At 46.3% G+C, this 15,489-nt stretch overlaps 2 protein-coding genes and 1 long non-coding RNA gene across 5 annotated transcripts; 1 reads left to right on the plus strand and 2 right to left on the minus strand.

The window, feature by feature from the left end:
- The first annotated feature begins 133 nt into the window (after positions 1–133).
- Positions 134–10,793, plus strand: MCM7 (minichromosome maintenance complex component 7). 2 transcript variants are annotated; one of them, XM_072641447.1, is made up of 15 exons: positions 134–356; positions 1,621–1,700; positions 3,793–3,957; positions 4,074–4,198; positions 4,287–4,467; positions 4,874–5,011; positions 5,307–5,456; positions 5,572–5,686; positions 5,777–5,908; positions 6,286–6,369; positions 7,263–7,656; positions 7,970–8,053; positions 9,167–9,335; positions 10,201–10,310; positions 10,408–10,793. In XM_072641447.1, the coding sequence occupies exons 1-15, from the start codon at positions 326–328 to the stop codon at positions 10,616–10,618; spliced, it is 2,169 nt and encodes a 722-aa protein (XP_072497548.1). In that variant the 5' UTR covers positions 134–325; the 3' UTR covers positions 10,619–10,793. The 2 variants fall into 2 exon arrangements, with proteins under 2 accessions (XP_072497548.1, XP_072497547.1); XM_072641446.1 differs by lacking the exon at positions 6,286–6,369 and having other exon boundaries at positions 152–356.
- Positions 3,969–4,911, minus strand: LOC140525776 (uncharacterized). The gene is made up of 2 exons (XR_011974110.1): positions 4,521–4,911; positions 3,969–4,209 (listed from the first exon to the last, which is right to left on the minus strand). It is a non-coding gene; the product is annotated as an uncharacterized lncRNA (long non-coding RNA).
- Positions 10,794–10,978: 185 nt separating the features above from the next.
- COPS6 (COP9 signalosome subunit 6) lies at positions 10,979–14,159 on the minus strand. 2 transcript variants are annotated; one of them, XM_072641455.1, is made up of 10 exons: positions 14,015–14,159; positions 13,645–13,770; positions 13,186–13,317; positions 12,894–12,982; positions 12,313–12,375; positions 12,162–12,209; positions 11,917–12,031; positions 11,735–11,827; positions 11,488–11,588; positions 10,979–11,301 (listed from the first exon to the last, which is right to left on the minus strand). In XM_072641455.1, exons 1-10 carry the CDS (start codon positions 14,073–14,075, stop codon positions 11,161–11,163), a joined length of 969 nt encoding a protein of 322 aa, XP_072497556.1. In that variant the 5' UTR covers positions 14,076–14,159; the 3' UTR covers positions 10,979–11,160. The 2 variants fall into 2 exon arrangements, with proteins under 2 accessions (XP_072497556.1, XP_072497555.1); XM_072641454.1 differs by having other exon boundaries at positions 14,028–14,117.
- Positions 14,160–15,489: the final 1,330 nt, after the last annotated feature.

Here is a 15,489-nt window from a genome sequence, read left to right on the forward strand (position 1 = left end):
TGAGGTTTGGCGGACCAGCGGGGGAAGAGGAGGGAGAGGGTGACGCTCACGGTTCCCCCTTGGGGCGGGGTCTCAGGCCGAGCCGCACCCGCGGGGGCGGGAACTTCGGCGGCGGCGGCAAACACTCCTTTCCCTATTGGCTCTAGGGGGAGCGTCGGTCACGTGGTCAGGGACGTTTCGCGCCAATTTCGGTTGCTCCCCCGAGTTTCTTGCGCGCTGGCTCTTCTCCCTCTCTCCCTTTTCAAGATCCCACCAACCGCCTTCCGCCGCCGGCCCGCTAGTTCTGCTCGGGACACCACTACCCCGTCCGCTCCGTCCGGCAGCTATGGCTCCTAAGGACTACGCGGCCGAAAAAGGTGAGGGGTCAAAGGGGGCGCGGCAGGAGCCCCTGGGGCGCTGGAGGCTGGGAAGAGTGGGCTGGCGGCTAGGCGAAGAGGCAGGCAAGGGGCTCAGGGGAGTGGGGTCAGCTGTGCGGGAGAAGAAGGGAGGCCTGGGGGACTTGGCGGGGGGGCGCAAGCTGGGGTACTGAAGAGCCGCAGGGGGAGATTCTGGGGGAGCTCGGGAGGGGCAGGGCACACTCAGGCAAGGGAGGTGGCCGGACTCTGGGGACGGGAGCGGGAGGACAGGGAGTGAGAGCGGGGACCGGGCCGCTGGAGAAAGTTTACGGAGGGCAGGGCAGGGCAGGAGCGGAAAGTAACCCTGTGCCCCGGCGGAGGGCTTGGTGAGAGGGGCTATTCCCGGAGCAGCCGCCTAGCCTGCATCCGACCCCGTTGTCCCCGAGTCCTTCCTTGAGATCGGAACCAGGGACACGCCGAGCCCCTGGTATTGGTTTAGGACCTGGCCGTCTAGACGGAAGTGACGTTTGCTGGCGGAAGTGCGGTGCTTCTGTTCGAAAGCAGTGCTATGTAAATAATCTCCTTCCGCGGGGCCAGCACTGATGAGGTCCGGATAAGTTGAGGGAGGGCATTAGGTCGGGGTAGCATCCTGGAGAGCTCAGGGAGAGGACGTTGTTGAGGACACCGGGTAGTAGTGCCCCGTCTGCCCGGGATCTCGGGCACTCCCCTGAGCAGTGCTCAGGCATCCCGTGGGGCAGTGGAGGGGGGTGTGGTTGTGGTTGGCGCCATGTGCTTCTTTGTTTACAAAGAATGGAAACTGTTGGAACCAGTAGGGACTTAGTGAAAAAGGTAAGGCTGGAGTCATGGGCTCACCTTTTAGCACCGAAAAGTGCCTTTTGAGGGTTGGAGAAAGAATAAAAGTTTTGTTAGGAGTGGGAAGCTGAAGGCTGGGAGACTTGGAAATTTAGAAACTTGTTTGTGGGGAAGAAATAGAGGAAGGAGAAAAGGACTGTGCCAAAAAGCAAAGCCCAGTCTGGATAGTTTTAGTGGTATCCTTGGAATACATTATAGCGACCCAACATGAAATTTTTTTGGACCACTCTACACCAACAGAAGAAAAGGAATACCACTTGGCAATCTTTCTTCCTCAATTCATTTCAAAATTAGGCTGTGATGACTTTTTCCAGTCAGTTTGTTTTGATACAAGTAGATCAAGACTAGTATCAAGAGTTTCCATAGGGAGGACTGAAAAAGAAAAAATAATTTTCTGTCTTTTTGCTAACAGAGAAAGCTAAGAGGTTTCTACAAGAGTTTTACCGAGATGATGAGTTTGGCAAGAAACAATTCAAGTATGGGGACCAACTGGTGAGTTCAGGGATGGGTGATTAAAAGAAAAACCAGGACAGGTACACAGATGAGGAATGAGACTTGAGAAGTGGTTCATTCTATATGCTTTCCTACAGAAGCTTGACTTACTGGGGGGGTCATGGGTCATGGTAGTTCTCCAGAGTTTGGGTCCTACTGGAGTAATGAAGAACTGATTATACAAGGTAGGGAACCACTAGGGTAGGAAATCACATGAGTGTGGAGTGGGAAGACAGATGAAAATGAAGATTACTTTCAGAAACTACACTTTTAAGGTTAGAAAATCATATTTCCTGTGGGACTTAGCTTATTACATATATATTTTTTGGTGATGTGATTTTTTTGAAAACCCAAATCATGTTATTGTAACAGTGAGAATTCAAAGGCAGTGCTTATTGCACAGTGAAGGTTCAAAGTCTCCATCGATTAGGCACATTGAGGAGTGAAATTTGAATTCCTTGCCAAGGTGGCTAAGATTTAAGGGATGTTTTGCAAACATTTGCAAAGGGAAGTGGTGCTCATGAAGGGTCTTTTATAAATGGGGTTACTAGGTTAGATTAGAGAGGTGCCTTAAGCATAGTTGAACTAAATTTCAGCAATGTTTCAACAGACTCTTTCATCCTATGAACAAAATGAAGACTTCAGCTACTGTATGTCGGTAGACTTAGAACTGTTGAGTTAACTAAACATATGATCTGTAGGTTCCTTTCATCTTGGGAGATCTCTAGTGAAATGCCCCAGAAGTCTGTTTTTGCTTCTGTGCTGTTCCCTATTTTTATTAGTAACTTGAACAAAGATATACAGAGCATGCTTACCAAATCTTTCAAGTGACACAAAGGTGAGAATGATAGCTAACATGTTTAATCACAGAATTAAGATTTTAAAAAATATTGGCTGGAAAGACTAGTGGGCCAAATCTAATAAAATGCTTTTGGATGTCAATCAGTTAGCAAACATTTATTAAGAGAGCAGTGTGGGTAGACATTCACATCAAAAAGATGGAGATATAGGTGTTAGTGACCTCAAAGCTCAACATGAATCATTAGTACATGGCATCACCCAGTCTATTGTCCCCAACTCTTCTCTATCTAGATAGGTGTAGGGTCCATGATCCTCAGGATTTGTGAGAAGAAAAATCTTGGCAGCTGTGTAAGTGAAAACTGAAATATGAGGTGTTGCTTAGAAAGCAAGCTTATAAAGTTAATTGCCAGTGCATTACAGATAATATCATTTTGTTGGGAAGAATAGCACTTTTTTTTTTCTTTCTTGGAGTGATAAATGAAAACTGGAAAGTTTAATGTACTCATTAAGAAAAGCATAATATCCAGAACAAATTGATAATTTTACTGTTCACTGTCCATATCTAAAGTATTTTATTCAGGTTAGGAAGGTCAAACTTAAGACTAGAGAAAGATGAGGATGGTGCAGAACATATTTATTAAAAGAATTTGGAACGGTAAGCTTTTGGAAAAATGCTTTAGAGAGAAATGAGAGGCATGGCCGCAGGGCATAGTGAATAGGGAACATGTGAAGTCAAAAAAATCTGAGTTCATATCCTGCCACTGATACTAGATGATGTGACCATGGGCAAGAAACATAACTGAACCTATTTTCCTCCTCTGTAAAATACAAGAATTGGATTAAGTGGTCATTAAGGTTCCTTTCACTTCTAAATCTGTGATCTTAAGATAACTGTCTTCAGGAGTCTGAACATCTATCATGCCAAAAAAGGACTATTCTTGTTTTGTTTGGACTTAGAGGGCAGAATTAGGAGCAATGTGTATGAGTTTCCACGAGTTAAAATTTAAGCTTGGTGTAAGGAAAGATTGCCTAAAAATTAGGCTAACCAAAAGTGGAGCAGGCTAAGCTTAGACCTCACTAGAGATCTTCTAAATGAAGGGTGGATGACCACTTCTTTGAGATGTTATTAAAGGGATTCCTGTATAAGTAGCTTGACTTTTTAGTTTGGCCTTTCATTCTGTAATTGCTTAGTTTTTCTTGACCAATTCTTATCTTTTGGGTTGTCTTAATTGAATAAGGGTTTATCAAAGGTGATTGACCAGTAACTGGTATCTATTTCCTTCACCTGTAGGTACGTTTGGCTCACAGGGAGCAAGTAGCTCTATATGTGGACCTGGATGATGTTGCGGAGGAGGACCCTGAGCTGGTGGATTCCATTTCTGAGAACACGAAGCGATATACCCAGCTCTTTACTGATGCTGTGCAGGAGCTGCTACCACAGTACAAAGAGAAGGAGGCAAGGGAGGCTATGGGCAGATGTTCCATTTACTGAGAGCTTCTACTTAGATACTGATGCTTTCTAAGAGGTCACATAAGAGTTTAGTATTTGGACTTTTTGTCTTTCTCCTTCAGGTAGTCAACAAGGATGTCTTGGATGTGTATATTGAACACCGGCTAATGATGGAGCAACGAAGCCAGGACCCAGGAGCCATCCGTAGCCCTCAGAATCAGTATCCCTCTGAGCTCATGTGCAGATTGTGAGTATTCCCTGTGGGAAAGGAATGGGAGAGTTCCTTCCTTCAAGGTCCTGATGCTGACCCTACTACCTCTTCCTCTCTTCCTCAGTGAACTATACTTTCGGAGCCCAAGCAGCAGCAAACCACGGGTGATTCGAGAAGTACGGGCTGATTCAATCGGAAAGTTGGTTACTGTGCGTGGGATTGTGACCCGTATCTCTGAGGTCAAACCTAGGATGGTAGTGGCAACATACACCTGTGACCAGTGTGGAGCTGAGACCTACCAGCCGGTATGTGTTAGGGGAAAGGAGCATAAAGAGATGATAAAATAAATAATACTTACCTTTTTTTTTGGCCAGTTCAGATTTGGTCATTAAGACTTGTAGAGCATGTCAGTCTGCTGGTCCATCTGTAATTCCGTCTGCCATGCCTTCTTTAGATTTCAAGTGGTTTTCAGCTCTGTCTTCTGTCAGGAAGCAAGTCTATCATTCCCTTAGGCATATTAGCTCTGTTCATCTTTTGTTTTTTATTCATCTATCATCTTTTTGGTGTCTGTTTCCCATTATCCCCTAAAGGGCCCAGGATAGTTAATTTACTCTCTTAGTAGATTTATGAAGTATGCTAAGGTGACTGAAAGGTATAATTTCTGTTTTCCCTTCTAACCTTGTCTCTATACTTCTCTTTCCCCTATTCCAGATTCGGTCTCCTGTTTTCATGCCACTAATTATGTGCCCAAGCCAAGAGTGTCAGACCAACCGCTCAGGAGGACGGCTCTACTTACAGACACGTGGCTCCAAATTCATTAAGTTTCAAGAGTTAAAAATGCAAGAACATGTGAGTTTTAGTGATATGTGAACAATAATAGGCCAAGGAAAGACAGGGCAGGGCAGGACTTCTTACCTGTTCTTGTACTCCTCAGAGAGGAAAAGGAATAAAAAGGATTTTTTTTTCTTGACCACCAGAAGGATAGGGTTGTGCTATGAGAGAAGCCAGAGCCTTCCTCCTTCTGAAGGGGGAGTCTGTCTCTGAATGGGTTTTTGCTTGAGTTAGGAGGTAAAGGGATGTGATAAATGGGAGAAGAGCCTCTTGGATTTTCCTTTAGCTTGTATGTCTTTTCCCTTCTCTTCAGAGTGACCAAGTGCCAGTGGGAAACATCCCACGAAGTATCACAGTGTTGGTAGAAGGAGAGAACACACGGTTGGCCCAGCCAGGTGACCACGTCAGTATCACTGGCATATTCCTGCCAATGCTGCGTACAGGATTCCGACAGGTGGTGCAGGTTAGATGATGAAAAGAGCAAAACCAGTCCATCTCCCCTCCTTCCCCCACAAATTACAAAGACAGTGTAGTTCTACCGCACTTAGTATGATGGTCTTATTTTCTTCCTGTCTCAGGGCCTGCTGTCAGAAACTTATTTGGAAGCCCATCGGATTGTGAAGATGAATAAGAGCGAAGATGATGAAGCTGGGATTGGGGAGCTGAGCAAAGAGGAGCTGAGACAGATTGCAGGTGAGAAAATGAGGTGGGAAGTGACAATGGCAGAGTCAGCCCATCTGCAGCTCTTCTCTGTTAGCTTAAGGCCTCATTTTCCTCTTTTAGAAGAAGATTTCTATGAAAAACTGGCAGCCTCAATTGCTCCTGAGATATATGGACATGAAGATGTAAAGAAGGCTCTGCTTCTCCTGTTGGTTGGTGGGGTGGATCAGTCCCCTCGGGGCATGAAGATCAGAGGTGAGTATGAAATGAGGAAAAGGGCAGAAGTCAAGGGTGGATGCTGTCAGACTTGATCGGTGTGTCTTTTTTGTTGTTTTGAGAGGGTGAAAGATATGATACTGGGAAATGGCCATGTTAAAAAAAAATTAAACAAAACTACTCGGTGGGGTTAGTGCAGTCAGAGGGCAAATTGAAAGATAGGGATTGACATCGTCTTGGGTTATGATGACATTAGAGGCACAGGGAGAATTCAGAAGGTGTAGGTCATTGGAAATGGAAGGATAGTAGACTTTCGGGGATCTTTTACCTATGACAAAGGTAGCTCATTGGAGAATTTCCAATCAGGAGCATAGCCATTTTGTTATCTTCTCTACCTCTCTTTTCTCCCAAAACAGGAAACATTAATATTTGCTTGATGGGGGATCCTGGTGTGGCCAAGTCTCAGCTTCTATCTTATATTGATCGTCTGGCCCCTCGAAGTGCGTATCTTTAAACTCAGATGCTAAAGAATGGTTAGACCTGAATGTTGCCTCTACTGCTTTCTGAGGAATCAGCAATGTGGATTGAAAAATCATAACTAGAGTAGGTTTTGAGTAGATGAGAGAGGAAATTGGGGAAAATGACAGTGGCGGATTCAATATGCATGAATCTTTAGTTTCTTCAAATTTATGGTGAAAGATGGGGGATAGAATTGTTCCAGGTATAAAGGGAGAAATAGAGATTTGACTGGAAGACCTGAGTTAAGCAACAGGCATTTATCAGAGGTCTACTGTGTTTCAGCCATTTTGCTAGATGCTGGGGATAAAAGAGAAAAATTAAGCAGTCTTTGCTCAAAAGGCAGTTCTTTGGAAAGAATGTGTGTGCCTACTAAATAAATGGAAGGTAATTGGGGTGGGGGAGGTACTAGCTGCTGGAGATAATCAGGAAAGGCCTCATGTAGGAAGGGCAAGAGCTAAAACTAGGGATCTTGGGGGGGGGGGGGGGGGCGGTGTGTGTGCCGGGAGCAATTAAGTGATTTGCCCAGGGTCCTCTGGTCCACCTGACTCCAGGGGTGGTACTCTATCCACTATACTCACTAGCTAGCTGAGGGTGGAGGTGAACATGGAGTACATTCCAGACATGGATAGTCACCTGTAAAAAGACATGGAAACCGGGCATGGAATATCATATATGGAAGCCACTTTACTAGCCTGAAGAGTGTTACTCATGAAATATTTCTCTCTTTTCAGCCTCTCTCTCACCAACGTCTCTCCTTCCCTCTTTTTGCCTTGTTTTACACCATCCATATTTTTACCTTTCCTTATTTCTCAGTTTTGTTTTTTTTCCTTTCTTTTGTAATCTCTTTGTTTGTCTCTCTGTCCCTGACATCCAGGCCAGTATACAACAGGCCGAGGGTCATCAGGTGTGGGACTAACTGCAGCAGTGCTTCGGGATGCAGTGAGCGGGGAGCTGACCTTGGAGGGAGGTGCGCTGGTACTAGCTGACCAGGGTGTATGCTGTATTGATGAGTTTGACAAGATGGCAGAGGCTGATCGCACAGCAATCCATGAAGTGATGGAGCAGCAAACTATTTCTATAGCAAAAGCAGGCATCCTTACCACACTTAATGCTCGATGCTCCATCTTGGCTGCCGCTAACCCTGCTTATGGACGATATAACCCTCGTCGCAGCCTGGAACAGAATGTACAGCTTCCTGCTGCTCTCTTGTCCCGATTTGACCTGCTCTGGCTCATCCAAGATCGCCCTGACCGTGACAGTGACCTGCGGTGAGACTACCAGAGACTTCATTCCTCCTCACCTCTCCTTTGGAGACCCCTGACTCATCAACCTCTTTAATAAATACTTTAGCCTTCAAGAAGCTCCTAGCTATATTATGCCCCTGCTTCCAGCAGCGAACCCTTATTCTCAAAGAAACATACTGAGGTTACCCTTACAGCCCTGCCCAGAAAGAGAGGATTGAAATATTCCAGAGATATTTTTCCTTTGAGAAAATCATTCCTGATTTTATTTTTGTAGAAAATTGTTTTGAGGATGAGTATGAATACGGGGATGTTACTGATACCTTCTCTTCTCTTTAAGGTTGGCCCAGCACATCACCTATGTGCACCAACATAGTCGACAACCTCCCACACAGTTTGAGCCACTGGACATGAAACTTATGAGGTAGGAAGGCTTTTCCACTAATGTGTGTCAGGACATTCTAGTACAGCTTAAATTATGCAGTTTCTATGTGTGTGTGTATAGAAGCGAGGTGGCTCAGTGAATAGAGTAATGGGTCTGGAGTTAGGAAGACTCATGTTCCCAAGTTCAAATCTGGCCTCAGACACTTACTACACATCTGTGTAACCCTGGGCAAGTGATATAACTTGTTTGCCTCACTTTCCTCATCTGTAAAATGTGCTGGAGAAGGAAATGGCAAATCATTCCAGCGTGTTTGCCAAGAAAACTCCAAATGGGGTCATTAAGTCAGGCATGACTGAAATAACGTATAACCACAACAAAAGTGTGTGTATATCCTTAGGAAGGCTTAGAAGATAGAATGCTAGAATCAGAAAGGCATGGGTTCAGTTTATCTCTGAAGTAACTATGATCGTGAGCTAGTCTATTAATCTAAGCCTTAGTTCCTCAACTAGCAAATGAGGATAACAAGTGAATACATACTTTATGCATATGTAAAGTTGTAAACTTTAAAATTCTATGGAAATGTCTACTGGCCTCTTTGCTCTAGTTATTTTAGACTTACAAGTTTGGGAAACAGTGGGTTTGCCTTGTTCCTACATCTAAATGGCTCTTTCCTTGCTTCAGGTCCCTTGATCCCTTTTGTGTAATGTGCTCTTAGAGTGAGCAGACATTGGGGAAAATAAGAAAAATAGCACTCCCACCTCTTTTGTAGTTAAAATTCTGAATGTAGTTCCTTCTTTCTGGTTGTTATATTCACTAACTTTCCTCTACTGTAGGTGGATGGGGGGGGTGTAGGTGTATAAATTATATTGTATCATTACATTGTATATTTCACACTTGGGACTTTACTTAACCTGGGTCAGTCATATACAGCAAGCAGGCTTCTTACATAAAGTTGATTCAACAAGATTTTACAAATTGAATTACTTGTCAAAAATAAGTATTTCTAGGCCTACTTTGTGTGAGCTTTAGGGTTTTCAGACAATTGAGGTACACCTAGCATGCTAAACACGTACTAGGTACTCAGTAAACATGGTAAATAGATGCCAGATTAATAAGTCATCCTTTTCCCATCTTTCTGCTAATCTTTCACAGGCGTTACATTACCATGTGCAGAGAGAAACAGCCTTCAGTACCTGAGTCTTTGGCTGACTATATCACAGCTGCCTATGTGGAAATGAGGCGTGAAGCCTGGGCCAGTAAGGATGCCACCTACACTTCTGCTCGGACTTTGCTAGCCATTCTTCGGCTTTCTACTGCTTTGGTATATAGCCTATATCTCTTATTTGCATCCTTAATTCCTTTGGGCTGTACCTTTTGTACCGAAGGGCTACTGTCCTTTGGGTACTTACTGTCCTGGCAGGATCCTAATATTCTTCCTGGCCAGTCTCAGTTATCCTCACAATGTGTATAAATACCAGCTGTTCTTTTTTCTCCCCATTGTTCCCTACTAGGGCAGCGGTTCTTAAAGAACATAGGATTACAAAAAGGCAATTATGTTGAAATAGCTTGAAAAAAATAGAAGTTCATGGACTTCAAACTAAGAACCCCTGCCCTAGGGCCACTGCATCCCAGATCCTAGGCCTCATCAGTCTTGGGGGGCTCCAAAGTGCTGTTCGTGCAGGTAGTGTGATAACCTGACCTACTGCTGAGCTAGCACTTCCCGAGCCCCTGGGACACTATACCCCTCGAATTCCTAGGATCCAAACCTCAAATCCATTTTTTCTTTCCTCTCCCTTAATGCTCTAGGCTACTGCTGGCTCTTTTGTAACTCAGGCCTTTGTTGTTGATGACTGATATACTTTATGACTCTTGATTAAAGCTCCCCATCTATTGGGGGTGGAGGGGATTTGGGGTAGGTCTCTTCTACTTTACAGGACATCTGGACTGGCCAGTGTTGAGAGGCGGAGACTTGGGCAATTGCTGAACACTGCCCTGGGCATTGCACTTGTCTCGGTCTGACAGTGCTGGCAAAACACTGCAAATCCTTGGGGGAGGGGGAAAGGGGTTGAATGGGGTGGGGGGTAAGCTCTTTCTCACATACACACACAACCATGTTAACAGCTCCTCTCTCCTATGAAGTAGTGAGTTGCTCAAACAAAGTTTCTCTTCCCTCCCCCCTTTCCTAGGCCAGACTTCGAATGGTAGACACTGTAGAAAAGGAAGATGTGAATGAGGCCATAAGACTAATGGAGATGTCTAAAGACTCACTGCTAGGGGACAAGGGGCAAACAACAAGGTGAATAACTAGGGGGAGGGGAGCTTGTTATTTATGTGTCTTTGGGTGGGTATTCAAACCACACAGTCCTTTGACACTTCTTTCTCCGTTTCCTTAGAACCCAGCGACCAGCAGATGTGATCTTTGCCACGGTTCGGGAGCTGGTCCCTGTGGGCTCAGGTAGCCAAAGCATCCGTTTTTCAGAGGCTGAACAGCGATGTGTGTCTAGAGGCTTCACACCTGCCCAGTTCCAGGCTGCACTGGATGAATATGAGGAACTCAACGTATGGCAAGTTAATGCAGCCCGAACACGGATCACATTTGTTTGACCTTGGGGAATATTTGAGCAGAGCTCCTATCTTTCTCATTTTCTAATGCTTAATGCTTGAGTGCAGAGAAGTCCTCTGCCTGGGCCAGAGAGAAGTTTAAAATTGCTACAATGTATGTTTGTTACATATTCTCACTGCTAATAAAATGTTTATAGAAGTCTTTGCAAAAAAAAAATCTACAATTTTGTTTGGGAGTAGAGTGGGGAACAACCCAACCAGTTACAGTTAGGTCCCCAGGCTTTTCTCTCAAATCTACCTAAGAAAACCACCTCTCTTTACATCTTCTAAGTGGTATCCCTAGCCTCAGAGCTTACATACAAGGTCTCTAAACCCTAACTCCTTTTAACAGAGAGGACAGAATCATGGGAGGGGGAACTATTCCCCATTTATTAACAATTTGGGTGGAGGGAAGCTATGCAGGCTTGAGGGCTTCTCTAAAGGGGAAATAAGCCACTTTCCTGCCTCTGGGGCAATTGTTTTCCTCAGTGAAGCAGATCTCTACCCTTTGCCCTCACTTAATGTGAGGGAAGGGTTGCCCCCTTCTAGAAGAAAAGTCCTCGCATTCGTCTGCCGATGCCCTGGCGATCATACAGGACGTTGAACTTATTTACAAACTGGTTCATTGTGTTGCATGTTTTGGTGATGGTGCCAAGGTAGGCCATGAGCCCAACATCATTACATTGCTGGAAGGGAGGGGAGAGACAAAGTCTAGGTTACCTTCCAACCACCACTGTTCCCAAAGCTTGCAAAAACCTGTAGCTCAAGGGTCAAGGACAAGCCTACAGTACCCTCCCAGGTAAAAGCTGAATGATGTTCCCCTGCATATATCACTAGTGAATTCATTTCCCAACCCCACAGGTTAGACTCACATCATAAAAGTCTGTCTTGAACTTATCTGTGCTGAGCACAGGGAGGCAATGACACAGAGCATAGGCTTCACGTAGGATTTCATGATTAAAAGGAACCTCCCCTGAGAAGATACACAAAGAAAAGTATAAGACATTTATCTACTATTTCCAGCCCTTTCCCTGGTAGGAAAAGTGCTATGTTTCCCAAGGTTCCATTCTGGTTTAGTGAAGTGCCTTAAGAAACAGTTGCGGGACAAATTTGTCCTACCTGCTTCCGAAGCCTTGACGTATTCTAAGATAAGCTTGACCCGACTGTGCAGCATCTTAATGGCACTGTGCTGGGCTATTAGGTGCTCTGCCACTGTATCATAAGGAGAGGATCAGAAGTCATAAGTTCCCACCTCCGGCTCTGGACAGTGGAAAGAACTCTCACTAGGTCTCTCCACTTACCAGTAGAGTTCTCTCCACTACCTGTAGCTGTCATTCGAGCCACGTGATCCACACCAATCCGCTCAGCCTCTTCTGTGGCTAATGTGTAGGTCAGTTCAGCAAATAGCATTGTTGCCTGGAGAACAGGTTATCAAAGAGGTGGGGATGCTGAAGGAGAATATCACAAGCAGATACGAGAGGCAAAGCAGAGGTAGAGGAAAGGGGATGAGCCACAGCAAAAAGACAGGCCTTGGGCAAGTAATTACCTCTCCATTGATGATGTCGATGACAGACTCAAAAACGCTGACTGGCAGCTGTTGTGAGAAACAATGTGTCAGATAAAGGAGTAAACAGGACTGAGAGTGAGGAACAGATATGCTCAACTGACAGGCCCAACCTGGGGTCCGGAACACTCACATCAGTGTGCTTGGTCATGGGATTTAGCTTCAGGAACAAAGGGCTCTCGATGATCTCACACACCTGCGGAGGAAAGGGAAGTAACTCTCATAAAGTCATAGAATATTAGAGTTAGAAGGGATCTAAGATCACCTAATGCCCTCAATTTTACAGATGAGAAAACAGGCCCAGGTTTGGGACCCAAAAGTCAAGATCCAGTAAATAATAAGAACTTTGAAAAATGTTTTCCATACATTTGCCAGACAGTGAGTATATATATATATACCAGGCCTCTAGATTTCTATTCCAGTGCTATTTCTACTGCACTACCCTGTTTCCTAGAAATCCTTCCTATATCCTCCCCTTCTCTCACCCCCATCCACAGAATCATATAATATTAAACCTGGAAGCCATTTTAGGGATGATTTAGTCTAATCCTCTCATTTTACAAATGAGTCTAAGGTCTTACAAATGAATGTTACACTTGAATCAGATCTCTGGTGTTTCAACTCACTATCCAGGTCTCTATCTATGATACCATGATGCCTCTGCCCCACATCTTTCCCTGCCCGACTCCTATGGAGTTGTCTTAGGGCTCTTACCTGCTTGTGGACGTGGATGTCTGAAGGATCCGGTGGACCCCCTGTGGTATACCAACCTAGAAACTCCAATTCCTTGAATACCTGCTTAACTGGGAAAGGCAAAGGGAAAGGGGGTGGAATAAAAAATCTTTTTCTCACTCTACCCTTCTTTATCTGGACCTTCCTGGCATATTCTCTTCCCCATCCCCACCACACTCCTGGATTCCTACATAAAACTGATCATTTGTATACCCACCTCCCCCTCAATACTCCATCTAACTTTTCCCAACCCTGGCAGCCCCTCCCCTCTCACACTGCTCCTCTTTGGTGTAGTAATATTCTTTGTCAATGATGATCTTCTCCTCCACCGTGTGGGACAGCAACTCAAATGAATTCATCACCTCAATATTTCGTCCCTCCTGTTTCCCAATCAGTGCCCCAATCACTAGGAAAGGAAGGAAAACCAGGTAAGAGGAAGAATCTAGAGCCATCATCGATTACTTAGGGTTCATAGAGCTCTCAGATTCATGGCTGGAAGGGACCTTTAGACGCCGACTAGACCCAAACCCTAATTTTACAAGATAAGAGTTGAAATGAAGCTTACGACAGCCCAGGAAGCAGAAACCCAGACTTCCAGCCTGCCCTCTGGGGGATGCCCGAGGCACGGACTGTGCACTGAAAGGGAGGGAAGCCGACACGCCGGGGCAATTAGGGGACGGGGGCGGGAGGAGGGGCCCGGAGCGGCTCCTGGGGGGGGCGGAGGAGCACGCACCCTGCACGGGCCGCCCCTCCTGCGAGCGCATGCGGATCCAGTGGTCGGAGATGTTGAGGATGACGAGGGGATGCAGGGCCACGGACACGCTGCCGGTCACGCCGGAGGCCATCACACTGGGGAGCACTGGGGGCCGACACCACACACACGGACACAGACACACAGACACACACACACGTGTGAGGGACGGGCCCGACGCTGCCCCACTCTTTACCCCAGCTCTCCCCCCTCACCCCCGGCCTCCCGCCACTTAAGGGGGCGCAGTGGTTTTATTCTGTCGATAGGTCGAGGGGCAGCGGCTCCCTAAGGAGCGGAGCCTCTCCTCTGGGCAGTCGTAGGGTAAGGGATGTACAGAGGCGGACCCCGTTACCTGCGGCGTCTACCTCCATCCCGCTGCTCCCACTAGCCCCGTTCGCAGCCGTCGACGCCATCTTGCCCGCATCCGCCGGCCTCCGCGGCGTCGCGTCTTTCCCGGCTTCCGTAGGGGACCGGCTACGCACGACGCATGCGCAGTGGCTCCGGGGCTGAGGCGCGTGGTCAGCGGTTTGTCTCCCTAGCCTCTCTTTCGCGTCCTTGTTCGAGTTCTAGACCCGGCCGGGCAGAGGCAGCGGCCGAAGGAAGCGGCCGAAGGAAGCCGGAGGCCCGGCTCCCGACCTGCTTTTCTAGGATATGTCAGTTTGCCTCGTCTTCGGGGCTTTGGGGTAACGATAACCGCACCCACCTCCTGGGTGAAGGAGGGGCATTGCCCACGGGGGGCAGCTGCTGACCCGCAGAAGAGACAGCATCCCTCCGGCCTGCAGCCGGGAGCCCTTACGGTCCAGGGGCTAGGCCCAGAACTCTTAGCGCTGCGACCTCCGCCCGCACCCCGGGACTGCCTGTCACCCTGGAGTCTGGAGGTGGGCAGGGGTGTTACCGCCGCTGTACTGGAGGAGTCACTGAGGAAGAGAAAAAATCACTTCTCGCCGATACAGCGATTTACTTGGAAAACCCTAAAAAACGAATCGACGTTAACCAGCCGTGCGGCGGGATGTGAAATAAAAACACATAAAATCACTCTCCGTCAGCTGCTGAGTGGCGAAGTGGAGGCAGCGTCGGACCTGGAGTCAGGAGACTTCGCTCTGTGACCCTGGGCAAGTCACCTGAACCTTTGTCTGCCTCGGTTTCCTCATAGCTCCTCATAGCGCCTGCCTCCCGGGAGCATCGTGAGGATAACACGAGATATTTGTAAAATGTTGTGCAGACCTTTAAGCTGTATATAAATGGGCGTGGAACTTCCACGTGGTCGAATAAACCAGTGAGAGGAGCAAGACAGAAATTGCCTTTTAGATCTTTGGGGGAAAGAGTTCATAAACGAGAGGCAAAGGGTCACAAAAACATAAAATGGACATTTATGTTTATATAAAACTAAAGGGTTTTTGCAGAAACAAAACGAATGCAGTTAAAATTAGAAGGGAAACAAGTAAGAGGGGGAAAAATCTTTGCAACTGAGGTTCTCCAATAAAAGTCTTATATCCAGGGTATATGGGGAACTGATTGGAATTTAAAAGACCATTCCCCAATAAATAAGTGGTGGAGGAATATGGATAGGCCCTTTTCATCAAAGGATGAAATTCAATCATTGCAACCATATGAAAAAAAATATGCTTCAAACCACTAATAATTAGAGAAATCACATTAAAGCCACTCTGAGTTTTCATCTTACACTCTAAAGATTAGCAAAGATGGGAAAACAGTTAAACAACAAACAGGGAAGAAACTGGGAAAATGGGCACACTACAGAACTGTTGCTGGAACTGTGAATTCAGGCAACCGGTTTGAAAAGCAGTTTGAAGCTGTGCCCCCAAA

This window comes from Notamacropus eugenii, chromosome 2 (assembly GCF_028372415.1).
Source record: "Notamacropus eugenii isolate mMacEug1 chromosome 2, mMacEug1.pri_v2, whole genome shotgun sequence".
Classification (NCBI taxonomy): domain Eukaryota; kingdom Metazoa; phylum Chordata; class Mammalia; order Diprotodontia; family Macropodidae; genus Notamacropus; species Notamacropus eugenii.

Bases quoted from the DNA above. Each gene is read 5' to 3' on its own strand.
- COPS6 (XM_072641455.1), bottom strand. From the start codon at position 14,075: ATGGCGTCGACGGCTGCGAACGGGGCTAGTGGGAGCAGCGGGATGGAG. The intron at 11,828-11,916 runs GTAAGTGGAGAG...CTTATGATACAG, and splicing joins TAGTGGAGAGAACTCTACTG to TGGCAGAGCACCTAATAGCC. The intron at 11,589-11,734 runs GTAGGACAAATT...GTATCTTCTCAG, and splicing joins CGTCAAGGCTTCGGAAGCAG to GGGAGGTTCCTTTTAATCAT.
- MCM7 (XM_072641447.1), top strand. From the start codon at position 326: ATGGCTCCTAAGGACTACGCGGCCGAAAAAG. The intron at 357-1,620 runs GTGAGGGGTCAA...TTTTGCTAACAG, and splicing joins GGACTACGCGGCCGAAAAAG to AGAAAGCTAAGAGGTTTCTA. The intron at 7,657-7,969 runs GTGAGACTACCA...CTTCTCTTTAAG, and splicing joins GACCGTGACAGTGACCTGCG to GTTGGCCCAGCACATCACCT.